This window comes from Dryobates pubescens, chromosome 31 (assembly GCF_014839835.1).
Source record: "Dryobates pubescens isolate bDryPub1 chromosome 31, bDryPub1.pri, whole genome shotgun sequence".
NCBI lineage: Eukaryota > Metazoa > Chordata > Aves > Piciformes > Picidae > Dryobates > Dryobates pubescens.
The window spans coordinates 6,644,246-6,670,524 of NC_071642.1; the positions used below are offsets into that span (position 1 = coordinate 6,644,246).

Below are 26,279 nucleotides of genomic sequence, written 5' to 3' on the forward strand. Positions count from 1 at the left end.
GGGTTGGGAGGGGAGGGAGGTTAATTAGCTCTGCTTCCCCTCCCCCTCCTCCTTCCCCCCCCCCCCCCCCCCCCCTATTCCCCAGCCCCAAGTCCTCCAGCTGCCCCCCTGGCTGTTGGGGTTGGGGGGAGGGGGTTGGTAGCACGGCGATGGCAAAGAGCAGAGAGCGGACACGGCACAGTGCTGCACGACACGGGGAGGGGAGCAAGGTCCTAGGACCCCAACGACACTGAGACCACCGCGGCTGCAGCCCCGGAGAGGTGCGGGTGGCATGGGGGTGCCCACCCGAGCGCCCCTCTCCATCCCTGGGAGAGGTTGAAAACCTGGAGCAAGGGGGCCGAGGAGGTGATGGGGAAGGGGGGGATGGGGGTGCCGGGGGAGAAAAGGGGTCCCACAGCTCAGGCCGGCGAGGATGATGCTGGTCAGCCAGTCCAGGAGATGAAGGCTTTGCCCCTCGGGCTGCAGAGCGGCACAATCTCTGCCTCTGCGCCGGGTGAGCTCCCTGCCAGCTCCTTCCCCCGGGGCGGGCAAGGGAGGGCACAGGACACGTCGCTATTTACACCAACCCCCCCACCACCCCCACCACCCCTCCCGACGTCCCCAAGCACCACCCCAGCGGGCTCCTCCTCGCCAGCAGCAGTCCGTGGGAGAAAGCCCAATCCGCGGTGGGCACCCTGCCCTGCCCTGCCCTGCCCCGCCCTGCCCAGCCCCTTAACGCCCCACGCTGATGTTGCAGGTCTTGCAGCTGGGGTCCTTTTTGGCGTTGGCGGTGGAGAGGCTCATCAGCTGGTGCCCACTGATCTCCCCCAGCACGCCCAGGCTGAGGTCCACCGGCTCGGTGTAAATGACCTCCAGGATGCTGTCCTGGGCATGGCGGTACACCAGCTCCCCCTCCTCCACGCTGCACGTCAGGAACCGGTTGGAGGAAATGTCCAGCTGGGGCAGACGTTCCCGGCAGAAAAGATCTCCCGAAGAACCCTTGGGGGCCAAGACCAGGACCACGTAGTGGTAGGCGGTGTACATGCAGTAGAAGTCCGCGAAGTAGAGGTTGGTGTTGGGGTTGAAGAGGCGCTGGGCCGGGATCTGGAAGCGGTACCGGCCGTAGGGGGAGTCCTGGGGGGGTTGCCCGGTGTTGAACTCGGTGTTGCAGCTGAAGAAGATGCCGTGCAGCATGCCGCTGGTGGGGGAGCCGTGGCTGCCGCTGTTGTCCTTCAGGGAGGGCTTCATCACGTTCCCGCAGTGCATCCTGCAAGCAGGGGCAGAGGTAGGTCGGGCGTCAGGAGGCAGCTCTGCAGCACGAGGAGGGGGAGGGGGCGGGGGGGAGGCCCTGGGACAGGCTGCCCAGGGAGGTGGTTCGCAGGATCAGAGGATGTCAGGGGTTGGAAGGGACCTCCGAAGATCATCAGGTTCAACACCCCCCGCCCCGGCCAGAGCAGGAGCATAGAATCCAGCACAGGGCACACAGGAAGGCAGCCGGATGGGTCGTGTAAGTCTCCAGAGAGGAAGACTCCACAACCTCTCTGGTTGAGGCTTCATCCCTGGAGACATTCAAGATCGGACTGGATGTGGCCCCGGGCAGCCTGCTCTAGCTGGAGGCGTCCCTGCTGCCTGCAGGGCGGGGGTCGGACAAAGACCTCCGAGGGTCCCTTCCAACCTGATGCCATCTGTGAACCCTGCGGGTGGGCAGCGAGCCCAGGAGGAGGGGGAGAGGGAAGGACACACATAGAGAGGTAGGCTGAGGGGATGGGGTCCTGGTGAGGCCCTGGGAGGGGTGAGGAGCAGGCCTGGGGGGTACCTGACGTGCTGGAAGTATTCCTTGTGCTGGTTGCGGTAGAAGACGGAGAAGCGCAGCATGCGGCCGGCGATCAGCTCGGCCTTCTCCTGCAGCTGGGCCAGGTGCTCCTTGGCATAATCTGGGGGGGGACAGAGCCACCAGGGTGTCACCCATCAGCACCCTTCCCCATCCCCACACCCCATCCTTCTCTCTCTCTTTTTTTTCTCCCCCATTCCCTAGCAGCCCATCCCGTTCCCCCACACCTCTCCCTGCCTCCCACTCAGCAGCTGCCGCTCCAACCGGCCCTGGCTTGTGCAAGCTCAACCGCATCGCCCCCGTCCCTCCCAGTTCCCAATCCCAGCGACTCCAGGGCTTGGCCACCAGCAGCAGCAGCAGCAGCAGCAGCAGCAGCAGCAGCAGCAGCAGCAGCATGCCACCCAGTGCCAGCTCACCCCCAGTACAGAACTCCACGGTCTCGCTCCAGCCAGACACCAGGTACTCGCCGTCGCTCTGCTTCACCGCCGTCTGCACCGCCACGCTGTACTCCGTGCGGGGGCTCAGGAACCAGTGGCCCCTCACTGTCATGGGCAGGGGCACTGCCTTGGCCACCAGCTTGGTGGGGACATCCTGTACCCAAAGGAGAATGGCACTGTCATGGGAGAATGGCACTGGTGTGGGCAGCAGCACTGCCTCGGCCACCAGCTTGGTGAGGATGTCCTGTACCCAAGGGAGAACGGTCAAGCAGGATGGCACCAGCATGGACAAGGCTGAGGACATCCTGTACCCGAGGGAGAATGGTCAAGCAGGATGGCATCAGCCTGGGCAGTGCTGGGTACATCCTGTACCCAAGGGAGAATGATCAAGTGGGATGGCATCAGCCTGGGCAGTGCTGGAGACATCCTGTACCCAAGGGATAATGTTCAAGTAGCGTGGCACCAGCCTGGACAGTGCTAAGGACATCCTGTACCCAAAGGAGAATGGCACTGTCGTGGGCAGGGGCACTGTCTTGGCCAGCAGCTTGGTGAGGATGTCCTGTACCCAAGAGATAATGGTCAAGTAGGATGGCATCAGCCTGGGCAGTGCTAAGAACATCCTGTACCCGAGGGAGAATGGTCAAGTGGGATGGCATCAGCCTGGGCAGGGCTGGGGACATCCTGTACCCAAGGGAGAATGGCACTGTTGAGGGCAGGGGCACTGTCTTGGCCAGCAGCTGGGTGGGGATGTCCTGTACCCAAGAGATAATGGTCAAGTAGGATGGCATCAGCCTGGGCAGTGCTGGGGACATCCTGTACCAGAGGGATAATGTTCAAGTAGGGTGGCACCAGTGGGGGCAGTGCCACCACCTTGGCCATAAGCTTGGTGGGGACATCCTATACTCAAGGGATAATGGCCAAGTGGGATGGCACAGCCCCCCTGCTTTACCCCCCTTGCCCCCCCTTATCCCACACGCCTACCCACCCAACACCAAGGGGATGCTGGTGGTTCCCACACGCTGCCAGCTGCCCCCACTGGTGCCTTTGCTGTGCTTTGCCCAGCACTGAGACACCCCCCAAAGTGCCCCCACTGCCACCTTTCTCCATCTCTAGCTGCCTGCACCGGCTCCAAACACCTCCCAGCAAAGCTGCTGCTGGAACAGGGAGCGCAGAGTAGACCCTAGCGGGGGTGGGGGTCTTAGGCACAACCCCCCCACCCAACCCCAGCCCCTGGTGGCATCTCGTGGTGTCAATAGGGCACCGAGCAGCACCGCAGTGCAGAGCTGTTTCTGTGGCAACGGTGGATGCTGAAGATGGGAGACACAGGGGAGAGAAAAAAATACATCCCACCCCCCTCCAAACCCCCTCCCCCCCACCCCCCTTCTGATTATTGGGGAGGAGAAAGAGAGAGGGGAAAAAAAAAACTCCTGTGGAAGATGAAATAGCATCACCCTGGCAACCGCTGCTAAAAACGGCCTGAATTGGTGACTCCAACCAGGGGGAGGGGGAGAGGCAGCGCTTGGCAGCTCTGCTCCCCCAGCACCGAGGCTTGGAGGGGCTGGTTAAAGCCCTGTCCCCATCCTGCTCCCCGTCCCAGGCACCCTTCTGGTCCCCATCAGTCATCGCTCCTGGGCTCTATGGCAGTCCCCAGCACCGGTCGTGTCCTCTGGGCAGCTCTGGTGGCACATGATGGAGTCAGGAAGGGTAGGAAAGCTCTGAAGTCATCAGGTCCAACACCACCGTGACCTCCAGAGCATCTGACCCCACATAATACAGCCAGAGAGTCAGGAAGGGTGGAAAAGATCTCCAAGAGCATCAAGTCCAACACCACCGTGACCTCCAGAGCATCTGACCTCAAATCATACAATGATAGAGTCAGGAAGGGTGGAAAAGACCTCCAAGAGCATCAAGTCCAACACCACTGTGACCTCCAGAGCATCTGACCTCAAATCATGCAATCATTAAGGTTGGAAAAGACCAACCTTCAAGTCCAACCTTCAACCCAGCAGCACCACCCCCAAACCATCTGACCCCACAGCAGAGAATCATTAAGGCTAGAAAAGACCTCTGAGACCATCAAGTCCAACCTTCAACCCAGCACCTCTGAGACCATCAAGTCCAACCTTCAACCCAGCACATCTGAGACCATCAAGTCCAACCTTCAACCCAGCACCTCTGAGACCATCAAGCCCAACCTTCAGCCCAGCACCTCTGAGACCATCAAGTCCAACCTTCAACCCAGCACATCTGAGACCATCAAGTCCAACCTTCAACCCAGCACCACCCCCAGACCATCTGACCCCACAACAGAGAATCATTAAGGCTGGAAAAGACCTCCAAGACCATCAAGTCCAACCTTCTACCCACCACCACCAGGACCATCAGTATGCAACTGGCTGCAGCCTTACTTCTCCCCCTTCAAATCTCCTTTTTTCTCCCCAGATGGAAGGCTGGGGGGGGGCTGTCCCATCCTAAATCTACCCAACACCTCCAAGACCATCAGGTCCAACCTTCCACCCAGCACCTCCGAGACCATCAAGTCCACCCTTCAACCCAACTCACCACCAAGACCATCAAGTCCAAACTTCAACCCCATACCACCAAGACCATCAAGTCCAAACTTCAACCCCATACCACCAAGACCATCAAGTCAAAACTTCAACCCCATACCACCAAGACCATCAAGTCCAACCTTCCACCCAGCACCATCAAGACCATCAAGTACAACCTTCCACCCAGCACCATCAAGTCCACCCTTCAACCCCATACCACCAAGACCATCAAGTTCAACCTTCAACCCAACCCCCCCACACCAGACCATCTGACCCCACAGGAGAGACTCATTAAGGCTGGAAAAGACCTCCAAGCCCATCAAGTCCAACCTTCAACCCAACACCACCAAGCCCATCAAGTCCAACCTTCAACGCAGCCCCCTCACCAGACCATCTGACCCCACAGCAGAGACTCATCAAGGCTGGAAAAGACCTCCAAGCCCATCAAGTCCAACCTTCAGCCCAACACCACCAAGCCCATCAAGTCCACCCTTCAACCCCACACCACCAAGACCACCACTCTGTGACCGGCTGCAACCTTACTTCCCCCCTGCCCTCAACCCCTTGGTTTGTTCTCCCCAGCTGGAGGGCTGGGGGGGGGGGGGAGCTCTCCCCTTCCCCCTTTCCCCCCCTTCCCCAAGGCTCACCCGGTGCTTGAACTTGTTGGAGTTCTTGTTCTCCTTCTTGTTGAGGTCAATGAAGTAGTGAGTGACCCTCTCCAGGTCTCCCTTCTCCATGTGCCAGGAGATGCGGAAGGAGTCGCAGGTGATGTTGTTGATCTCGATGTTCTTGGGGGTGGAGAGCAGCTCCATGGCCGGCAGGGGGGAAAGCTTTGGAGCTCCTGTGGGCACAAATTTCTGTTGGGGTTTTTGCTTTCTTCTTCTCTCTTTCTCTTTTTTCCCCCTCCTTTCCTTTCCTTTCCTTTTCTTTCTGGGGGGGGGGGGGGATCCAAGGTGGCAGCTGGCAGGCGGGCAGCCGCCCGCTGCCGGTGGCCCCCGCGGCACAGCAGATGGCAGAGGGGTGGATGAAATAGAAAAGAAAGAAGTAACAACCCCCCCAACACCACCCCACCCCCCCCCCCTCGCCCCCCAGCCTTCCCTCACCCACCCCCCCACCCCTCAAAAGGAGCCAGGAATAGGCAAAGGAAAGCAGGAGAAGGCAGTGGGAAGCCGGCAACCAACCCAGCTGGGAGAGCGGCTACGTGAGGGGCACCACCCCCCCAGCGCCACCCCCAATCCCCCCCCCCGCCCCCCAAACATCACCACCCAAAAAAATGCCTCGGGGTGCCTGGCACCGTGCCCAGGGGGTGTTCCAGGGGGTTGCTCAACAGCAGGGTGGGGAAAGAAAAACAAGAGGGAGTGCTGGGAGAGCTGGGAGGGATGGCACTGGAAAAGCTGGATCTGCTTTTTGCCCTGCCCCATAGCTGCCCCCGTGCCTCAGTTTCCCCTGTGCCAGCAGCTGGGGTTGCCACCCGCCCTGTGCCCTGCTCTGTGAGGTTTGCCCCCACCCCGGGGTAAGGGAGTTGTGGGCATGGTGGATGCCAGTGGTGCCGACAAGGAATGGAAAACAGGGGATGCCCAGAGGAGGCTGGAGGGGGTGTGGGTGGTGCCCCCCACGCTGCACCCTGGCAGAGTAGCCCAGGGAGCAGCACCCACCTGAGCCGTGGCACAGTGAGGCTGCCAGCTCCCCCAGCACTCCTCATGCCACCCATGGTGGCTCCTCTGTGCCCATCTCTCGCTGCTGCAACCCCCACCCCCCACCCCGTGCTGGTGCCAGAGCCGCTCAGCACCCACGGGCACAGCCACACCACCCACGGGCACCCGTGGGCACAGCCACTGCACCCACGGGCACAGCCACTGCACCCACAGGCATCCATGGGCACAGCCGCCCCATTGATGGGCACCCGTGGGCACAGGCAAAGCCACCCTCCGCATGGGCACCCATGGGCACAGCCAGCCTAGCTGCAGGCACCCAGAGGCAGAGTCACCTCACGTGTGGGTACCCGTGGGCACATCCTCCTCATGCATAGGCACTCACGGGCACAGCCACCCCTCCAGCAAGGCACCCACGGGTGCAGCCCCTCCGTGTGGGGGCTCAGTCACCCCATCCCTAAGCACCCGAGGGCGCAGCCACGTCACGCGTGGGCACCCACTGTCACATCGACCCCACGCGCGGGCACCCGTGGGCATTGCCACCACACTCACAGGTGCAGCCATCCCGTGCGTGGGCACAGCCACCCCCCTCACGGGGCACCCACGGGCACAGCCACCCCCCCCCACGCAGGTACCCGTGGGTATATCCACCTTATGCGTGGGCACACACGGGGGCAATCCCACACACACACTCCCCCGGGCACAACCACCCCACGCATGGGCACCCGTGGGCACACTCCCACAGCCACATCCACACCCCCGCTGCGTGCCCAGCTCCGGGAGTGCCAGCAGGCAGGCGCAGCACTTTGGCACCCCACAGCCCTGCGACAAGCTGCACCTAGCACCCCGCTGCCAGGCGGCCCCCGGCCTCTGCCAACCGGGTGTCACCGCCACGCTTGGCACCCTTGGGCAGAGCAGAAGGTCACCTCTCTGGGGACAGCGTGCCAGCCTGCCGTCCTGTGCCAGCTGATGATGGCACGGGGGCTCTTGTCCTGCGCTGGGAGCTTCGCAACTGGGTCACGATGCCCCACGTCCTCGATGTCTCCATGCACCCCGTGCCCCCCCTTCCAGAGCCCCCCTTGCCAGGGCTCATGCGATGCCAGGGGGATGTTTTCGCTTGCCCGATGCCAGCGAAGCCCTTACCTGGATGCGCTGGGAGGTGCTGGGATGCCGGTGGGGTACCCGCGGGGTACCGAAAGGGTACCGAGGGGTTACCGAGGTGGGGGGAAGGGAGTGGTACCGAAGTGGTACCAGGAGGGTACCGGGGGAGGGGGGAGGGGGAGGGTTGCTGGACAGGGCAGGGTGGGAAGGGCGAGAAGATGCCCAAGCGATGGTGAAGCTGCTGCCTGCGGCTGCTGCGATCAGTGGGATCCTCCCAGTCAGCTGGGAAATAGCAAAACAGCCTCCAGAGGAGAGGGGGGGTGGGAAAGGAGGGGAAAAAAATCCGGGGGGGAGAATAAAAAAAAAATATATATTTAAGGAACTGGGAGAAGGGGAGGGGGGGGGAGAAGAGGGGGGTGGGGGGAACCCACCCCGGGTTTCTGCCAATCGGATGGCAGGTTGGGGACGGCGTCAGGTGATGGATGGAGGCTGTGGGTGCAGGGTTAGGGTTTTTTTGGGGGGGAAGAGGGGGGTGGTAAGCTCCTGCCTATGTGCGTGTGTCCCCGCCCCCCCCCCCTCTTCATTTTGGGGGGGGTACCCACGCGGGACCCCGAGGGAAATGTGGGTGTGAAGAGGATGTGCGTCGGGGGGGTTGCTGCTGGTGATGTGGGGGATACTCTTGTTTGGGAGGGGGCAATTTTTCTTTCTTTTTTTTTTTTTGGGGGGGGGAGGAGGGGAGCCCTCCAAAAATTTCCTTGTCCCTCCAGCCCCCCCCCCGGAATGTGGCCACGCGTGACATCCCCCCCACCCTCAGCCAGTGGGGTTTCAGCCTTGCTGGGTGCCCCCTTTGGGTTGCAGGGGACTCTAGAGAGGTGGCTGCAGCCCTGGTGGCTGTGGGGGGTTAAACGAAGGGGTGAGCGACCCCACTCACCAATGTCGTCGTCCCGTCCCTCCCCACCCCCCCGCACTGCCCGCTCCCAGACCCGGACGCTGCCCGTAACAAAGATGGCGCCGTCGCCGTCTGCATGAGGTCGGGCAACGCCAGGCACAAAGATGGCGGCGCCTCATTGACAAGCTCATCGAGCCCTTAACAAAAATGGCGGCGGCAACGTCCTTCCGGGAAGGGACGAACGCACGGCACGCATGCGCAGTGGGGCCGCGAAGCCTGTGGGTGCCCGGGCCGGGTAAGGGGCGGCGTGGCGGGGAGTGGGGCACGGGTCAGGGGGTATGGGGAGGGAGGGGGGCTGAGCAGCCTGGGGAGGGGGCTGCGAGTGGGTCCTGTTTGGAGGTGTATGTGGGAAGTGAGCAGCCTGGGGAGGGGGTTACGAGTGGACGCTATTTGGGCTGCTCTGCGCGGGGTGAGCGCCCTGGGGTGGGGGATGCGAGTGGGTCCCGGTACCTGTCTGTGGGTGGGTGCGGGGGTGAGCAGCCTGGGGGGGGGAGGGGGCTGCGAATCGACCCTGTTTGGGGGTGCGAGCGCCCTGGGAAGGGGGCCGCAAGTGGATCATAGTGGGGGTTGGGGGGTGCAGCGTGGTGGGGTTCGAGGAGTGCAGTGTGGTGGGGTCTGAGCCTTCTGTGCGAGGTGCTGAGCTGGGTGCCCCTGACCTTGTTTCGCGTTGTCGTCGTTCCTACCCAACCAGGGCCAGGCCGAAGATGGCAGAGGGGGGCTCAGGTGATGCCAGCTCGGGAGGCAGCCTGCGGCCAGGGCTCCCTGGGGCACGGGGGCTGCTCGGGAGGCGTCCTGCTGCCGCCCCCCTCACCCCCGGGCGCCTGCCCTCCATCCGCTCCCGAGACCTCACCCTGGGAGGTGTCAAGAAGGTGAGGACGCATCTGGAGGGGCATCTGGAGGGGGGTTGTCCCCCAAACCGACCCTTTTGAGGTGACCCTGCAGCCTGCCCCAATGCTTCAGGACCCCCATGGTGCAGGTGGGGTGCAGGAGGGGCAGCTACGGGGTGTTTGGGGTACGAGGAGGGGCAGCTAAGGGGTATTTGGGGTACAAGGAAGGACAATCCAAGATATTTTGGGGTGCTAAGAGGGGCAATTCAGTGGGGGGTGCAAGGAGGGGCAGCTAAGGGGTGTTTGGGGTGCAAGGAAGAACAAGATATTTTGGGGTGCAGAGAATGACAGCCTTGGGGTTTTGGGATGCAAGGAGGGGCAGCCTGGGGGGGGGGGGGGGTTGGGGTACAGGGAAGGACAGTCCAAGAGATTTTGGGGTGCAGGGAAGGGCAGCTGGGAGGAGGGGTGTGAAGGTCAACCTGGGGGTTTTTGGGGTGTGAGGAAGAACAATCCAGGAGGTTTTGGGGGCTTGTGGAGAGGCTGCTGGAAGGGGCTTGGGATGCAAGGAGGGGCAGCCTGGGGGTGGGGTGTTGGGTCCCCAGCCGCCTCCTCCAGCCCCGGGGGCAGTTTGGTTTCTGTTGCTTATCTGGGCTCCTGTCACAACTCGTCCCTCTTGCTTTCCCTGGCAGAAAACCTTCACCCCCAACATCATCAGCAGGAAGATCAAGGAGGAGTAAGTGTCCTGCTGAGCCTTTCCCCTGGGACGCGGAGGTGGATTTGCCGCCTCGCTCCCTGCGTGCCGCAGGGCTTTTGGTTGGGCAAAGCGTACCCTGCTGCTGCTGTAGGGGGGTGACAGTGGGTGAGAGGGGGTGACAGGCCACCTCCCTGCTCCCCAGGCCCAGAGAGGATGTGTCCATCAAGAAGGAGAAGAAGGAACGGGATCGGGACCGGCAGCGGGATGGGCACGGCCGCGGCCGGGGTCGGCCTGAGGTCATCCAGTCCCACTCCATCTTCGAGCAGGGTCCTGCTGAAATGATGAAGAAAAAAGGTAATGGGAGCTACCTCCCCCAAGCTTCCTGAGGTGTCTTTGTTGGTGGGGGTGGGGCTCACAGCTCATCCTGGGGCTGCTCCCCTCTCCCAGCAGGCTCCTGGGACAAGGCGGTGGACATGGCGGACTTCGGTCCTTCCCACATCATCAACATCAAGAAGGAGAAGAGGGAGACGGATGAGGAGACGAAGCAGATCCTGAGGATGCTGCAGAAGGATGATGTGAGTGGGGCTGGCTCTTGGAGGTGGCTTTGGGGCCACCAGGCTGGTGTTTGAGTGCCCCTCTGCTGTCCCTGCAGTTCCTCGATGACCCAGGGCTGAAGAACGACATCCGTAACAAGCCGGTGCAGCTGCCCCTGGCCCACTCGGGCTGGCTCTTCAAGGAGGAGGTGGCAGAGCAGGAGGACACCAAACCCTGGCTGCCTGCTCCCAAGGAGGAGAAGATGGAGCTGGACCCACCAGCAGTGAAAGGTTTGCCGGGGTGGTGGTGGGGGAATCCCAGCAGGCAGGGGCTGGGGGTGCCGCCCGCCTTTCTCCGTGCCCAGCCGGTGCCACCTCTCCTTCTTGGCCCCAGTGAAAGAAGAGCCCTGCGATGAGGAGCCTGTGCCCAAGCCTGAGCAAAGCAAGGGACCTCCTGGTTTCCCACGGGATGTCCCCGTGGCTGAGCTGCTGCAGAGGCTGAGCCTCTCAGCTGAGGAGGAGGAGCTGCTCTTCCTCCAGCTGCCCGACACGCTGCCCGGCCAGCCGCCCACCCACGACACCAAACCCATCAAGACCGAGCTGCAGAACGAGGAAGGACAGATGGTGGTGGTGAAGCAGGAGAAGAGCCAGGTTAGGGGCTCGTTGTGGGGGGACAGCAGGGGGTGGGGAGGGAGGGGGGCAGCCTGGTGGTGTCCCAACCAACCACCCCCTCCCCTTGGTGTCCCTGTGGCAGGAGGCGAGGCAGGCGGAGAACACCTGCACCCTGGCAGACCTCCCCGAGGGGCAGGTGGGGAAGTTGCTCATCCGAAAGTCGGGGAAGGTGCAGCTGGTGCTGGGCAAGGTGACCCTGGATGTCACCATGGGGACCCCCTGCTCCTTCTTGCAGGTAAAAGGGGCGAGCTGGGGACATGGTGGGTGGGGCTGCACCTCAAAAATAGCCCCTTGAGGGGTACCTGGTGAGGTTGTGCTCCCTACAGCTCCCTGGAGCCAGCTGGGGCTTGGGCTCTTCTCCCAAGAAACAAGGGATGGGACAAGAGGAAATGACCTCAAGTTGTCCCAGGGGAGGTTTAGGTTGGCCATGAGGAACAATTTAGTCCCTTTGAGGGTTGTCAGGGCCTTAGCCCAGGCTGCCCGGGGCAGTGATGCAGTCCCCATCCCTGGAGAGGTTTCAAAGCCCTGGGGGGGTGGTGCTGAGGAACGTGGTGGCCTGGCAGTGCTGGTTGCCTCCATGACCTAAAAGATCTTTCCCAACCAAACTGATTCCATATTTCCATGCTGGCCTTGGCTGAGGTGGCTCCTGGGCAGCTCATCCCTGTGCTGTGGCGGTGGGGAAGGATCCTGCCCTTGTCCCCAGGGGGTGGGGAGCAGAGGGGACACATCTCCTCCAGGTTCAGGGTCCCCAGCCCTTTTCCCACCTCCATTGGAGGGTTTCCCAGGGGGCTGGGCTGCTCATGCGTGCTTCCCCTCCTCTGGAACAGGAGCTGGTGTCCGTTGGCATCGGGGACAACCGGACAGGGGAGATGATCGTCCTGGGCCACGTGAAGCACAAACTGGTTTGCTCCCCGGACTTCGAGGCGCTGCTGGAGCACCGCCACCGGTAGCCATGGGGGGAGCCCCCCACCCACAGCCCGTGGGGACAGCCTGGGGATCCTGCAGCACCCTGGCTCTGCCCTCCAGCCGTGCCCTGGGGACACGGAGAGTTGTCTTCTGCCGGCGTGGGCACAAGCGCTGGCTCCTACCTCCTTCCCAGCCCTGCAGTGGGGCGAAACCGGGGCTGGGGGCTCTGGGTCTGCTGCCCACCCTGTGTGTGAAACAGGGGCTGCAGCTGCCTGCATCTCACGGATTCCCTGGTGTGTGGGACTGTGGTGTCCCCCAGCCAGCTCTCCAGCAGCTCTGGGGAGCAGGACGTGCACCTGTGGGGATAAACGTGGAATAAAAACCTCTCTTCTTTTGCTCCCTTCCCCTCCGACCCTGGTGTGGGGCTGCTCTGTCTCCTCCTGCTTCATCAGCCCTTTGCCACCTGCCTGACCAGTTGGCACCAGCCTGGCATTCTTTGGGCTGGCAGCTGCTGTCACATCCTCGGCCACTCGTGTCTGCTTTCTTGGGAGTGCCCAGGAGGGTCCCTTGTGTGGTGCCAGGGGTTAATGGGACCCTCTACCAACAGGGCTGTGCCAGAAGCAGGCAGCTGGGGGCATCACCTTGCTCTGGGCCAAGGAAGCAGCATCAGGGTGACACACCCTGGAACTCCTGGAGGGCTTCTGAGTGGTGGTTGGAGGCTGGGTGTCAACACAGGGGACACTCAGGTCATCCTGGACCTAAAATGCCCCCTGGGTGCCCCCCAGCTTCTCATGGTGGGCTCCCAGCCCATTCTTTCTTACCCTACCTCCATCCCATTTTGCCCCTTTCCTCCCATCCTAACCAATTTTAACCCCCCATCTCATTTTGCTCCACTCATTCTGTCCCATCCCATCCCATCCCCTTCATTCCATTTTGCTCCTTTCCTCCCACCCTATCCCATTTTAAACCCCCATCCCATTTTACTCCCCCTGTCCTATCCCATCGCACCCCATCCCCTTCATTCCGTTTTGCTCCTTTCCTCCCACCCTATCCCATTTTAAACCCCCATCCCATTCCGTTTCCCCTCCACCCCGGTCCCCCCGCGTTCCTCGGCGCGCCGCGGTGCTCGCGGGTGCCGCCTCCTCCTCCCGCCCGCCAGGGGGCGCTCCGGCGGAGCGCGGCCCGGCAGCGGCTCCGTGGGCGGGCGGCCGGGCGAGCGCGGGCCCGCTGCTGCGCCTGCGCAGTGAGGCGGGGGCGGGGCCGTGGTGGTGCTTGGCGCCTGCCGCCTGCTGCCGGCCTCGACGGGGCGGCCATGGAGCCGCGGCGAGTGTTTCGCTTACCCCGCCCCGGCCAGATCCCTGACCCCCCTCAGGGCAGGCTGCAGGGACTGCCGGGTCGTGTCCAATGCCAGCCCTCTCTCCCCCGCCCCGCTGGCCCCGCTCCCCCCAGCCCCAAGCCCAACGTGGCGCCGCTCTCCACCCTGCTCCGCAGCCTGGGCTTCCACGAGCAGCCTTGTCCCCCTCCGGGGGGGGTCAGCTTGCCCCTCGGTAGGTGACCGTGGCCGGGCTGGGGTCGGGGAGGCCAGGCCTGGCTCCCTGCCATCCACCGGTGGCCTCTCCTTCCCACAGGCCGTGGCGGCGGCGCTGCGGTGGAGGCTGCGGCCTGGCCCGGCCCGGGCCCGAAGGATGACGAGGGGGTGGCAGCGCTCCCCGCGGGCCCGCGGTGAGTCCTTCCCTGTCCCCTTCGGGCCTTGCTCCAGCCTCTGGGCCTCGTGGTTTGGTCCCCAAGCCCGGTGGTGGTGGGCTGGGGAGCACCCTGGGGGTGTCAGCAGCTCCTGCTCTGCTCCCTCAGCAGCCTGGGGCCGTGGCCAGCTTGGCGCCACAAGTGCCTGCTCTGAGCATCTCCAGGCAGGCAGCACTCCACTGCCTGTGGGGCACAAGGGCCTGGCTGCTGGGGCCGAGGGGGGCTTGCACCAGGAGTTGGTGTTGGTGGGGAGTCCCTTGTTTGGGGGGGAGGGGGGTGTTGAAGCCACCAATGTGTCCCCAATCTTCTGGAGCTCATCTGTGCTGCACTGGGGCTGCAGGGTGCTGTGTCACGGCAGAGGGGACACGCTGCCTGACCCCCCCAGGAGAGCAGCCCCAGCTGTCGTCTTACCCCGTGGGAAGCCTTACTCTGCTCCTGAGCCCACCCTTCCAGGACCCCAGCCCTCTTTGCTGCCCACACCTGTCCCAGGGACCCCCCAGGCTGCCAGCAGACCGTAAGTGACACATCCACGAGCCCCAGCCCTGCGTCTCCGGGGGTCTGAGTGGCAGAAGGGTCATGGCTGGTGGCTCTGCCACGTCTCTGCCAGGGCACCGCAGATGAAGACCACAGCAAAAGGAATCACCATGCCCCTGGGGCTCAACTCAGTTAAAATCCACTGCCAGAACGAAGCTGTCTACCAGTACCACGTTACCTTCAGGTATCAGGGGGGGCACAGTGGTGCCAGGCTGCCCCACAGCGCCTCAAAGGCTTGGGGTGCCCCAGGCAGAGGTTGCAGAGAGGTGGGGGTTGGTCTCATCTCCCTAGCACCAGATGAGAGAAGGAGAGGAAATGGCCTGAAATTGTCTCAGGGGAGGATTAGGTTGGACACAAGGAACAATTTCTGTGCTGCAAGAGTGGTCAGGGATTGGCACAGGCTGCCCAGGGAGGTGTTCAAGATGTGGAGCATCCTCAGGGAGCCTCAAGGTCCCCTTGGCTCCTGCAGACTGCCACTGGCTGGTGGTCCTGTAGGGAGCCTGAGGTGGGGAAGGGTCTGGTGAGCAGCAGCTGAAGGCCCTGGGGGTGTTGAGCCTGGAGAAAAGGAGGCTGAGGGGGAGACCTTCTGGCTCTCTACAGCTCCCTGCAAGGAGGCTGGAGCCAGCTGGGGGTTGCTCTCTTCTCCCAAGGAACAAGTGATAGGACAAGAGCAAAAATGACCTCAAGCTGCCCCAGGGGAGGTTGAGGTTGGCCATGAGGAACAATTTCTGTGCTGCAGGAGTGGTCAGGGCTTGGCACAGGCTGCCCAGGGAGGTGGTGGAGTCCCCATGCCTGGAGGTGTTCAGGAAACCTCTGTCCATGGCCCCTGGGGCCAGGGTTTGGTGGCCCTGGTGGTGCTGGGTTGAAGGTTGGACTGGCTGATCCTCGAGCTCTCTTCCACCCAAGCAACTCCCTGATCCCAGGCCGGCAGCCGCTAGATGGAGCGGCTGGCGTGGCCGTGGGGCAGAGATGCTGCAGGGCAGCCAAGCAAACCAGCTCCAGCCAGCTTCTCCCCACCTTGGGTGGGTATCTGTGGCCCCTGAGCAGGGTCTCCCTGGGGGGCAGAGGAGGGTCAGCAGAGCAGGGGGTGACGGCTGCTGTGTCCCCATCTCCGGCAGCCCCGAGGTGGAGTGCCGGAGCGCTCGCTTCGCCATGCTGAAGGAGCAGCGGGCGGTGACTGGGGACGTGACTGCCTTTGATGGCTCCATCCTCTACCTGCCCATCCTGCTTCCCCAGGTAAGGGCTGATGCCATCTGCACCGGGTTGAGGTGCTGCTCACTGATTTCAGAGGGTGGGCTTGCTGCCCCTGGCATCTCCAGCCTACCCTGGAGGGGGGAGGGGAGGGGAGGCCGACCAACCGCCCTGGCTTGACCCCACTTTGGGTTTTGCCCCGCAGCAGGTCAGTGTGAAAGCTCAGAGGAGGAGTGATGGGGAAGAGATCACCATCACCATCCAGAAAACCAAGGTCCTGGAGCCCAGCTCAGATCTCTGCATCCCCTTTTACAATGTGGTTTTCCGGAGGTGAGGGACAGCTGGGACCCTCCCTGAGCTCCAGAGAAGCAACCTTCCTCCTCCTCCTCTTCTTCCTCCTCCTCCTCCTCCTCCTCCTCCTTCCCACTGATCCTGAGCCCATCCTGCTTTGATTTTTTTTTCTTTCCTAGAGTGCTGAGGATCTTGGATATGAAGCTTGTGGAGAGAAGTTTCTTTGAACCAGAGCAGGCTGCAGTTTTGCAGCACTGCAGGTGGGTGCTGGGCACTGTCTGCTCCTCCCCAAGAGTGTGAGTTGGGGACAGCCCTGTCTGCCCTCAGGCAGGAATGTCAGGCTGGAAACTTGGAATCCTGTGCCAGGTCAGCTCTCTTGGCTTGTTTTCTGCAGCACAGGGGAGGGGGCAGTAGCTGAAAAGCTGGCAGCCAGCTGGGAAATCCATCCCCGTGTGTTTGGAGCTCCTCTGGCTGCCAGGCTCCTCTGGCAGAGCCAGGCAGGCAGCTCCAGTTTTATCCCAGGCACTCTTGGGAAGGGCTTTGAGCTGGAAGAGAGCAGATTGAGAGTGGAGATGAGGAAGAAGTTCTTGACAGTGAGGGTGGGGGAGACACTGGCACAGGCTGCCCTGGGAGGTTCTGGAGGTCTTCTCCCTGGAGGTGTTCAAGGCCAGGCTGGATGAGGCCTTGAGCAACCTGGGCTGGTGGGAGGTGTCTCTGCCCATGGCAGGGGGCTTGGAGCTGGATGATCTTCGGTGTCTGTTCCAACCCAACCATTCCATGATCTTTCCCTGTGGGCACAGGATGCAGATCTGGCCAGGATACTCTGTCAGCATCCGGAAGAAGGAGGGAGGCCTCTTCCTCCTGGTCGATGCCATCCACAAAGTGATCTGCAACGAATCTGTGCTCAGCCTCATGTAAGAGGAGGGAAACACAGCCCAGAGCCCTGGGGGCCTGTGGGGCTGAGGGTGGCTTTGCAGCAGCCACATGCCCAGCTCTTGGTGAGGGCAGTGCTGGCCATGACTGAAGGGCTTGTGGCCACCAGAGAGCATCACCATGAGCTTTGCATCCTCCTTCTCCTCCCAACTCTTCCTTCTCCTCCCAACTCTTCCTTCTCCTCCCAACTCTTCCTTCTCCTCCCAACTCTTCCTTCTCCTCCCAACTCTTCCTTCTCCTCCCAACTCTTCCTTCTCCTCCCAACTCTTCCTTCTCCTCCCAACTCTTCCTTCTCCTCCCAACTCTTCCTTCTCCTCCCAACTCTTCCTTCTCCTCCCAACTCTTCCTTCTCCTCCCAACTCTTCCTTCTCCTCCCAACTCTTCCTTCTCCTCCCAACTCTTCCTTCTCCTCCCAACTCTTCCTTCTCCTCCCAACTCTTCCTTCTCCTCCCAACTCTTCCTTCTCCTCCCAACTCTTCCTTCTCCTCCCAACTCTTCCTTCTCCTCCCAACTCTTCCTTCTCCTCCCAACTCTTCCTTCTCCTCCCAACTCTTCCTTCTCCTCCCAACTCTTCCTTCTCCTCCCAACTCTTCCTTCTCCTCCCAACTCTTCCTTCTCCTCCCAACTCTTCCTTCTCCTCCCAACTCTTCCTTCTCCTCCCAACTCTTCCTCCTCCTCCCAACTCTTCCTCCTCCTCCCAACTCTTCCTCCTCCTCCCAACTCTTCCTCCTCCTCCCAACTCTTCCTCCTCCTCCCAACTCTTCCTCCTCCTCCCAACTCTTCCTCCTCCTCCCAACTCTTCCTCCTCCTCCCAACTCTTCCTCCTCCTCCCAACTCTTCCTCCTCCTCCCTGCTCCCCACAGGCAGAGCATCTACAGGCAGAGTGCCAGCAGCTTCCAGGATGAGTGCACCAAGCAGCTGGTGGGCAGCGTGGTCATCACCCACTACAACTACCGCACCTACCGCATCGATGACATCTGCTGGGACAAGAGCCCAAGGAGCACTTTCACCCTGGCCAGCGGGGAGGAGGTCACCTTCTTGGACTACTACCGGTAGAGGCATCATCCCATGGGATGAGGAGCTGTCCAGGAGGAAGGGTTTGATGCCTGGGAGCGGGAATGCCTCACCTCTCCTTGCTGGTTTTCCAGCCGAACCTACGGGATCGTCATCAGGGATCTGGAGCAGCCTCTGCTCGTCCACAGGCCCAAGGAAAAACACACCCCCCAGGGGAGGGTGAGCCAGGGATGGAGAGCTGGGGAGAGGGTAGTGAGACCCATGGTCTGTCCATGGCCCCTGTGCTGCCTCCTGCTGGGAGGGGCAGCAGCAGCAGGGTGCTGATGGTGCCTGTCCCCTTTCCCAGCAGTGTCAGCTGGACATGGTGCTGCTGGTGCCCGAGCTGGCCTTCGTGACAGGCCTGCCTGACAAGAGGAGGGACAGCAGGATGGTGAAGGTCAGAGCATGCTGGTGGCTTGCCCTGGATCAGCAATGATGTGGCCAGCAGGAGCAGGGCAGGGATTGTCCCCCTGCACTCAGCACTGCTGAGGCCACAGCTTGAGTGCTGGGGTCACTTTTGGGCTCCTCACTCCACAAAGGATATTAAGAGGCTGGAGCAGGGCCAGAGAGGGGCAACAGAGCTGGGGAAGGGTCTGGAGAGCAGGGCTGGGGAGGAGCAGCTGAGGGAGCTGGGGAGGAGGCTGAGGGGAGACCTTCTGGCTCGCTGCAGCTCCCTGAAAGGAGGCTGGAGCCAGCTGGGGGTTGGGCTCTTCTCCCAAGGAACAAAGGGAAATGGCCTCAAGGTGTCCCAGGGGAAGTTTGGGTTGGCCATGGCGAACAGTTTCTTCTTGAGAGTTGTCAAGGCCTGGCCCAGGCCAGTGGTGGAGTTCCCATCCCTGGAGGGGTTTCAGAGCTGTGGAGATGTGGTGCTGAGGGCCAGGGTTTGGTGCTGGGTTAAGGCTTGGGTTTGATGACCTTTGAGCTACCTCCCCACCCAACCTATTGTGCGCTTCCATGATCCGATGCTCTCTGCTCACCCACTCTGGCACTGCTGAGCTGAAGGGGGAGCTGAGAGCCTCCCATTCCACCTGGGGTGGGGGTGTGGGAGTCCCCAGCTCACCTCTTGGTGCCCTGCTGCAGGAGGTGATGAGGGAGCTTCACCAGAGCCCCCGGCAGCACTGCCAGCGCCTGGCCGTCCTCCTGCGCCGCATCAGGGAGAGCCCCGAGGCCCTGCAGGAGCTGAGCCGCTGGGGGCTGAGGCTTGAGCCTGGGATCCACAGGGTAGGGATGGCTGCACAGCTGCTGGGCTCCCAAAGCTTCCAGCCCTCAGGCAGGTGGGGGCCTGGCTCTGGAGCTGCTGCTGCATGCTGCTGCAGGCTGCTGCAGGCTGCTGCTTTTCCACTCTGTTCAGACCCAGGGCCGAATCTTGCCCAGCGAAAGGATCAGCCTGAGGCACTGCTCCTTCACCCCCAGTGAGGAGCTGATCTGGAGCAAGGAGGTCACAAGGGAAGCCTCCATCTCCACGGTGAGGCCACAACAACCTCTCCTTGTTTGGAAGCTGGGGTGGGTTAGCTCCGTGCTGGCAGCGCCCCTGAGCCCGGCCGGGCTGCAGCCCTTCCCTTCTTTATGTTGGCTTCATCCTTCAGCCTGTGTTTTCCTGAGGAGGTTACAGGGATGTGATCATGCTGGCTGCTTTCCCACCTCCTCCTGGAGTGGTTGAAGGCTTCCAGAGGGCAGGAATCAGACACTGTGTGTCCCTTAGGTTTCTTTTTGGCCCTTCTTGCCCTCTCCCAAGCTTCCCAGGCTGTGCGGCAGGGTGCGGGAGCTGCGTGGCCGGCCCTGAACCCAGGCCTGTCCTTGCCCCTCTCCTAGATCCCCATGAGTCACTGGCTGCTGGTTTACCCCAGGAAGCTGCAGGACCTGGCAAGGGACCTGGTGATCACCATGGAGAGCATGTGCAGCCCCCTTGGGATGCAGGTCAGCAAACCCATCCTGGTGGAGCTGAAGGACGACCGCATCGAGACCTACGCCAAGAGCATCCGCAGCTTCCTGAACACCCAGGTGAGGAGAGGAGAGGAGCCTGGAGGGGAAAGGGGAGGGGGCAGCACAGCTTCCCAGCAGGTTAATGACTCTATTGAGGAGCTGCTGGGGGGGTGGGGGGTGGTGTCTTCTTAGGTTCTCCTCCATGCCCCTCACCTGTGCTTCCCCACAGGACAGGGTGCAGCTGCTCCTCTGCCTGATCTCCGGCAACCGCGAGGATTTGTACGCGGCCATCAAGAAGCTCTGCTGCCTGCACGCCCCAGTGCCCTCCCAGGTAGGGCTTGGGGGGAGGGGGAAGTGGGGCTTGGGGGAGGGGAAGGGGGAACCACTCACCCCTGGAGAAGCTGTGGAGCCTCTCCAGCCTTGCTTTCCCCTGCCTTTGCTTTTGCTGCCCTGCCGCAGGTCATCAACGCGCTCTCCCTGGGGAGCCAGCTGAACAAGATGAGGGCAGTGGTGCACAAAGTTCTGCTGCAGATCAACTGCAAGCTGGGTGGGGAGCTGTGGGGAGTTGACATCCCCCTGGTAAGGAGGGGGGGAAGGGAAAACCAACCCTCTTGGCTGGAGGCTTTGTCAGCTGCAGGGTGCAAATTCTTGGGGTCAGTGCTTTACATTGCGGGAATGGCCTCAAGCTGCAGCAGAGGAGGTTTAGGGCTGGGTGTTGGATTGATCTGCTTGGGGGTGAGGAGGATCCATGGAAGGGTCTGGCCAGAATGGCTGGGGGGGGGCAAGGGCATTGGGATGAGGTTCAGCAAGGCCAAGGGCCTGCACTTGGGTCACAACAACCCCAGGAAGGCTCCAGGCTAGGGGCAGAGTGGTTGGAAAGTGCCCCAGCAGAGAAAGATCTGGGGGTTGGTAGCAGCTGGAGATGAGCCAGGGGGGTGCCCAGGTGGGCAAGAAGGGCACCAGCAGCCTGGCCTGAAGCAGCAATGGTGTGGGCAGCAGGAGCAGGGCAGGGATGGTGCCCCTGGGCTGGGCACTGGGGAGGCCACAGCTTGAGTGCTAGGGTCAGGGTTGGGCTCCTTGCTCCATGAAGGACACTGAGGGTCTGGAGCTGGTCCAGGGAAGGGGAAGGAAGCTGGGGAAAGGTCTGGAAAACAAGAGAAGGGACTGAGGGAGCTGGGGGTGTTGAGCCTGGAGAAGAGGAGGCTGAGGGGAGACCTTCTGGCTCTCTACAACCCCCTGACAGGAGACTGGAGCCAGGTGGGGGTTGGGCTCTGCTCCTGAGGAACAAGGACAGGACAAGAGGAAATGGCCTCAGGTTGCCCCAGGGGAGGTTTAGGTTGGGCATCAGAAGAAACTTCCTCACTGAAAGGGTTCTGGAAGCCTGGCCCAGGCCGCCCAGGGGGGTGGCTGAATCCCCAGCCCTGGAGGGGTTTCAGAGCCCCAGAGCTGCGGTGCTGAGGGCCATGGCTTAGCCCCAGCCTGGGAGCAGCTGGGGAGTGGTTGATGATCTTAAAGAGCTTTCCCAAGCAGAAAGATTCCATGGTTGCCCCTGGGGTTGGGGGCTCTGGTTTGTGCCTGCAATGTGCCTCACAGCCTGTCCCCAAACTCCCTCCTGGAACAGAAGCAGCTGATGGTGGTGGGGATGGATGTGTACCACAGCAGAGGCGCCAGCTCCGTCATCGGCTTCGTGGCCAGCATGAACCCGTAGGTGGTGTGCCCTGGGGGCAAGAGGTGCCCTCCTCTCTGCCCTGGGGGTGTTTAGGGGGGGGCAGCTTCCCTCCTGCCTCCCCACCTTTGAGAGGGTGAAGCTGCTGCTCTCCCCTCGGGGCACGGCTTCTCCTGCTGCGGTTCCGGCGCGTCCCCAGCGCGCTCTGCCGCCGGGAAGGGCACGGCAGGCACCCGGCTGGGGCCGGCTTTGGCTGCACAGGGCCTTGCTGGGCTGATGCTTGGCCCTTCTCCACCCCCAGCATCCTCACCAAGTGGTACTCCAGGGTGGTCTTCCAGATGCCCCACCAGGAGATCGCCGACAGCCTGCAGCTGCTCCTGCTCGATGCCCTCCAGCGCTTCCACGAGGTGAGGCTGAGCCCTCCCCCCACCCTCCCCCTCCCCCTCTAGCCCAAACAAGCCTCCTCATCCTGCATCCAGAGCTCCTCAAAAGCAAGGCAAAACCACCCCAGGCCTGTCAGCCCAAGTGTGTGTGAGCCAGCAGAGGCCTTTGGACTGGCTGCAGGTGGACACACGAACCCAAGGACTGCTGCTTATCTCGGGCCCTGGGTGAACCCTCCCCGGGGGTTCGTTTGCAGTGGGGGAAGTGCCAGGTTCCACCTCTGCTCCTATCAGCAGCAAACTGCTGAGCTCTGCCTTCTTGCCCCACTGGCCCCAGCATGAGCAAAGCAGCTTGTGACAAGGCAGGGAAGGGGCCAGGACAGGTGGGATTGGCATCCTGGGGTTGTGGTTCCCCCCGGCCCCACCTCGGCCTTTGTAGGTGCTGGAGGAAATGCTGGGGTGCAAAAAAAACACCCAGCAGACCCTGGGGGTGCAAAAACTTAGCCCCTTGGGGGGCAGAACAAAGCCTGGGGTGCAAAAAACCCAACCCCTGGGGTGCAAGAGAAACCTGGGGTGCAAAAAACCCAACCCCTGGGGTGCAAGAGAAACCTGGGGTGAAAGAAACCATCTCTGAGGTGCAAGAAAACAACTGCTGGGGGTACAAAAGCACCTCTGGGGTACAGACAGACCTTTGTGATACAAGAGGATGACTTCTGGAGGTACAAAAAGACCTCTTGGATGCAAGAAAGCAACCTCTGAGGGTACAGAAAGAACTCTGGGAGTACAGAAAGGCCTCTGGGATGCAAGAGCACAACCTCTGAGGGTACAAAAAGGCCTCTGGGGGTACAAAAAGGCCTCTGGGATGCAAGAGGACAACCTCTGGGGGTACAAAAAGGCCTCTGGGATGCAAGAGGACAACCTCTAGGGGTACAAAAAGGCCTCTGGGTTGCAAGAGGACAACCTCTAGGGGTACAAAAAGGCCTCTGGGTTGCAAGAGGACAACCTCTGGGGGTACAGAAAGGCCTCGGGGGGTACAAAAAGGCCTCTGGGTTGCAAGAGGACAACCTCTGGGGTGCAGTCCTTGGGGAGAGGTTGAATTTGTGAGCTGTGAGACCTCCCTGGGGGCTGGGGGGGTGGCTGTGCCCTGCAGGGTGCTGGGGCTGGAGGGGCCTCGAGCTGCTGTGGCCACCCTGTGCCCCCGCAGGTGAACCACCTCCTGCCCCAGAAGATCGTGCTGTACCGGGACGGAGTCGCCGACAGCCAGCTGGACACCGTGCTCAAGTATGAGATCCCCCAGCTGCAGAAGTGCTTTGGCAGCTTCCACAGCTACCAGCCCAGCATGGTGGTGATGGTGGTGCAGAAGAAAATCAGCACCAAGTTCTACACCCTGCTGGGGGAGCAGGTGGGGTCCCCTCTGCCCGGCACCGTCGTCGACCACACCATCACCAGCTCCGAGTGGTGAGCGGCAGAGCTGGGGGGTGGGGGGCAAGGAGCCACCTCTGGGGGGGCAAGGAACCACCTCTGGGGGGAAAGGAACCACCTGTGGGGGGAAAAGAACCATCTCTGGCAAGGAACCACCTGTGGGGGGAAAGGAACCACCTCTGAGGGGCAAGGAACCATCTCTGGCAAGGAATCACCTGTGGGGGGAAAGGAACCACCTCTGGGGGGGAAAGGAACCATCTCTAGAGGGAAAAGAACCATCTCTGGCAAGGAACCACCTCTGGGGGGACAAGGAACCACCTGTGGGGGGCAAGGAACCACCTCTGGGAGGCAAAGAAGCCACCTTTGAGGGTCAGGGAGCCAATTCTGGAGTGCAAGAAGCCACCTGTGGGGGCAAGGAGCCACCTCTGGCAAGGAACCACCCCTGGGGGGGCAAAGAAGCCATCTCTGTGGGGCAGAGAGCCACCTGTGGGGGCAAGGAGCCACCTCTAGGGGTCAAGGAGCCAATTCTGGGCAGCAAGAAGCCACCTGTGGGGGGCAAGGGACCTCTGGGGTGCAAAAGCCCAACCCCTAGGGTTGCAAAACAAACCTGGGGTGATAAAGAACCAACCCCTGGGGTACAAAAAAGTGATCCCTGGGATGCAAAGAAAGGTCCTTGGGGTGCCAAAAAAATCCCTGGGGTGCCAAAACTCAGTTCCTGGTGCAAGGGCACAGCCCTGGGGGTGCAAGGGCACAGCCCTGGGGGTGCAAGGAACCAAACCTTGATGTGCAAAGCTCCAGCCCTGGGGTGCAAAACGAACCTGGGCTGACAAAAACCCCAACCCCTGGGGTACAAACAACTCCCTGGGGTGCAGAAAATTCCCTGGGGTGCCAAAACTCAGTTCCTGGTGCAAGGGCACAGCCCTGGGGGTGCAAGGGCACAGCCCTGGGGGTGCAAGGAACCAAACCTTGATGGCCCTGGGGTGCGAGGAACCAAACCCCATCCCTGGGGTGCAAAAGAAACCTGGGCTGACAAAAACCCCCAACCCCTGGGGTACAAAGCAACCCCTGGGGTGCAGGAAAGCCCCACTCCAGGGTGTGCAAGCAGTCCCTCCCTGGCCCTCCCTCCCTTCCTCCCCTCCCTCTCTCCCAGGCAGGACTTCTTCTTGCTGGCACACCACTCGCGCCAGGGCTGCAGCAACCCCACGCGCTACGTCTGTCTGCTGAACACCACCAGCCTCAGCTGGGAGAACCTGCAGAGGTGAGGCCAAGGCCTCCACAAGGCCTCCTGCACTGGGCAGCACCACCTCTGAGGGGGCTTTGGTGGGAGTGTGGAGCTGCTGGGAGGTTCTGCAGGGGGCTCTGGAGGGGCTGGGGCCGAGGGATGAGGTTTGCCCTCGGGCCGGCAGCGACCCCCCAGGAAGGCTCCAGGCTGCTGGGGGTGGAGTGGTTGGGAAGTGCCCCAGCAGAGAAAGAGCTGGAGGTGCTGGTTGGCAGCAGCTGGAGATCAGCCAGAGGGGTGCCCAGGTGGCCCAAGAAGGGCACCAGCAGCCTGGCCTGGAGCAGCAATGGTGTGGGCAGCCAGGAGCAGGGCAGGGATGGTGCCCCTGGGCTGGGCACTGGGGTGGCCACAGCTTGAGTGCTGGGCTCAGGGTTGGGCTCCTCGCTCCCAGAAGGGCATTGAGGAGCTGGAGCAGGGCCAGAGAAGGGCAAGGAAGCTGGGGAAGGGTCTGGAGAACAAGGGAAGGGGCTGAGGGACCTGAGCTTGCAGGGAGTGTGCTGCAGGTCCAAACACAGACCTCTGCAGGGTGATAATGGCCATCAGCATCTTGGTGCCTCAGCACCTCCTGAGACCTTGTGTGCTGGAGGAGAAAAGCCTCCTGGGGGGCAGGTCTGGCCTGGCTTCCAGCTGCCAGCACTGCTGCAGGGAGCAGGATCCATCCCTCCAGTGCCCCTGGGGGTGCTGGGGGGCACTCAAACCCCCTTCCCTCCCCCATCTCCTTCTGTCCTCAGGTTGACTTTCAAGCTGTGTCACCTCTACTGGAACTGGCCAGGCACCATCCGTGTCCCTGCCCCCTGCAAGTATGCCCACAAGCTGGCATTCCTGGCAGGGCAGGTCCTGCACCACGAGCCCAGTGCCCAGCTCAGGGACAAACTCTTCTTCCTCTAGCTCCAAAAAAGACCCAAAGCAGAAGGAGAGCTTGGTTGGGATGTCACCTTCCCCCCCACCCCCACCCCCCTTTCTCCTTCAGCCTCACTTGGGCTTGGGGTTTGTTTTCATTTCCCTCTCTCAAGTTTCTTCCTTGAGGATGCTTCAGAAACCTTCCAACCATCCTCCCAGGAGCTCTCAACTCTTGGGATTTCAGCTCCCTCCCCCACCCCCAGCTGCTTTCCAGTCCTCCCAGTTTGAAGGGATTGGAGTAAATGAGCCCCAGAGGTGCTGTGTGTGCAGCTCAGCCCCTGCCCTGGGGAGCTTCTGGATGCAGAGCACTTGAAGGGTTTGGGATGCTCCTTTGTCCTTTTGTGAGGGGGGAGCTGGGGGTTTTAAGCTTTTCAGTCTAGTTTTGGACTTTGGCTTTTCTGACCTCTCAGCCTGGCCTTGGCCCTGCCACCTTGGCCCTGGTCCTCTCAGCCTGGCTTTGGCACTGCCACCCTGGCTGTGGACCTCTCACCCTGGCTTTGGCACTGCCACCTTGGCCCTGGCCCTCTCAGCCTGGCTTTGGCCCTGGCTTTCTCACCCTGGCCTTGGCACTGCCACCCTGGCCCTCTCAGCCAACTTCTGGCTTGGTTTGGTCACCTCCTTGGTTCATTCCTGACTTTTGGCACTGCCAGGCCCAGCTCCTGAGGGGCCAAGCAGGGATTTGCCAGCTCCTTCAGGGTGGTTCAGGGGTTTGGGGTTGGGTTTGGGGTTGGTTTGGTGCTTTTTCTCCTTGAGCCCTTTGGAGCTGCCCAACCTTCCCCTTGGCCCCCAGAAGTTGGCAGTGGGTTGTTTTTTGCTGCTGGAAGCTGCTGT

At 61.8% G+C, this 26,279-nt stretch overlaps 3 protein-coding genes across 5 annotated transcripts; 2 read left to right on the forward strand and 1 right to left on the reverse strand.

The window, feature by feature from the left end:
* Positions 1-678: 678 nt before the first annotated feature.
* PHYHIP (phytanoyl-CoA 2-hydroxylase interacting protein) lies at positions 679-7,858 on the reverse strand. Its single transcript, XM_054175225.1, has 5 exons — positions 7,595-7,858; positions 5,447-5,640; positions 2,227-2,401; positions 1,796-1,913; positions 679-1,246 (listed from the first exon to the last, which is right to left on the reverse strand). Exons 2-5 carry the CDS (start codon positions 5,609-5,611, stop codon positions 712-714), a joined length of 993 nt encoding a protein of 330 aa, XP_054031200.1. The 5' UTR covers positions 5,612-5,640; positions 7,595-7,858; the 3' UTR covers positions 679-711.
* A 1,280-nt stretch (positions 7,859-9,138) lies between these two features.
* Positions 9,139-12,278, forward strand: POLR3D (RNA polymerase III subunit D). Of its 3 annotated transcripts, none has more exons than XM_054175223.1 (8): positions 9,139-9,370; positions 10,018-10,061; positions 10,225-10,376; positions 10,473-10,597; positions 10,675-10,846; positions 10,950-11,206; positions 11,310-11,462; positions 12,055-12,278. In XM_054175223.1, exons 1-8 carry the CDS (start codon positions 9,206-9,208, stop codon positions 12,175-12,177), a joined length of 1,191 nt encoding a protein of 396 aa, XP_054031198.1. In that variant the 5' UTR covers positions 9,139-9,205; the 3' UTR covers positions 12,178-12,278. The 3 variants fall into 3 exon arrangements, with proteins under 3 accessions (XP_054031198.1, XP_054031197.1, XP_054031199.1); XM_054175222.1 differs by having other exon boundaries at positions 10,470-10,597; positions 12,055-12,277; XM_054175224.1 differs by having other exon boundaries at positions 9,256-9,477; positions 10,470-10,597; positions 12,055-12,277.
* A 1,167-nt stretch (positions 12,279-13,445) lies between these two features.
* Positions 13,446-25,487, forward strand: PIWIL2 (piwi like RNA-mediated gene silencing 2). The gene is made up of 21 exons (XM_054175467.1): positions 13,446-13,680; positions 13,762-13,855; positions 14,262-14,390; positions 14,484-14,594; positions 15,529-15,646; positions 15,807-15,931; positions 16,072-16,152; positions 16,693-16,806; positions 17,689-17,877; positions 17,974-18,058; positions 18,189-18,275; positions 18,959-19,099; positions 19,230-19,343; positions 19,691-19,879; positions 20,031-20,132; positions 20,261-20,380; positions 21,423-21,505; positions 21,769-21,874; positions 23,052-23,305; positions 24,420-24,527; positions 25,280-25,487. Exons 1-21 carry the CDS (start codon positions 13,446-13,448, stop codon positions 25,434-25,436), a joined length of 2,742 nt encoding a protein of 913 aa, XP_054031442.1. The 3' UTR covers positions 25,437-25,487.
* Positions 25,488-26,279: the final 792 nt, after the last annotated feature.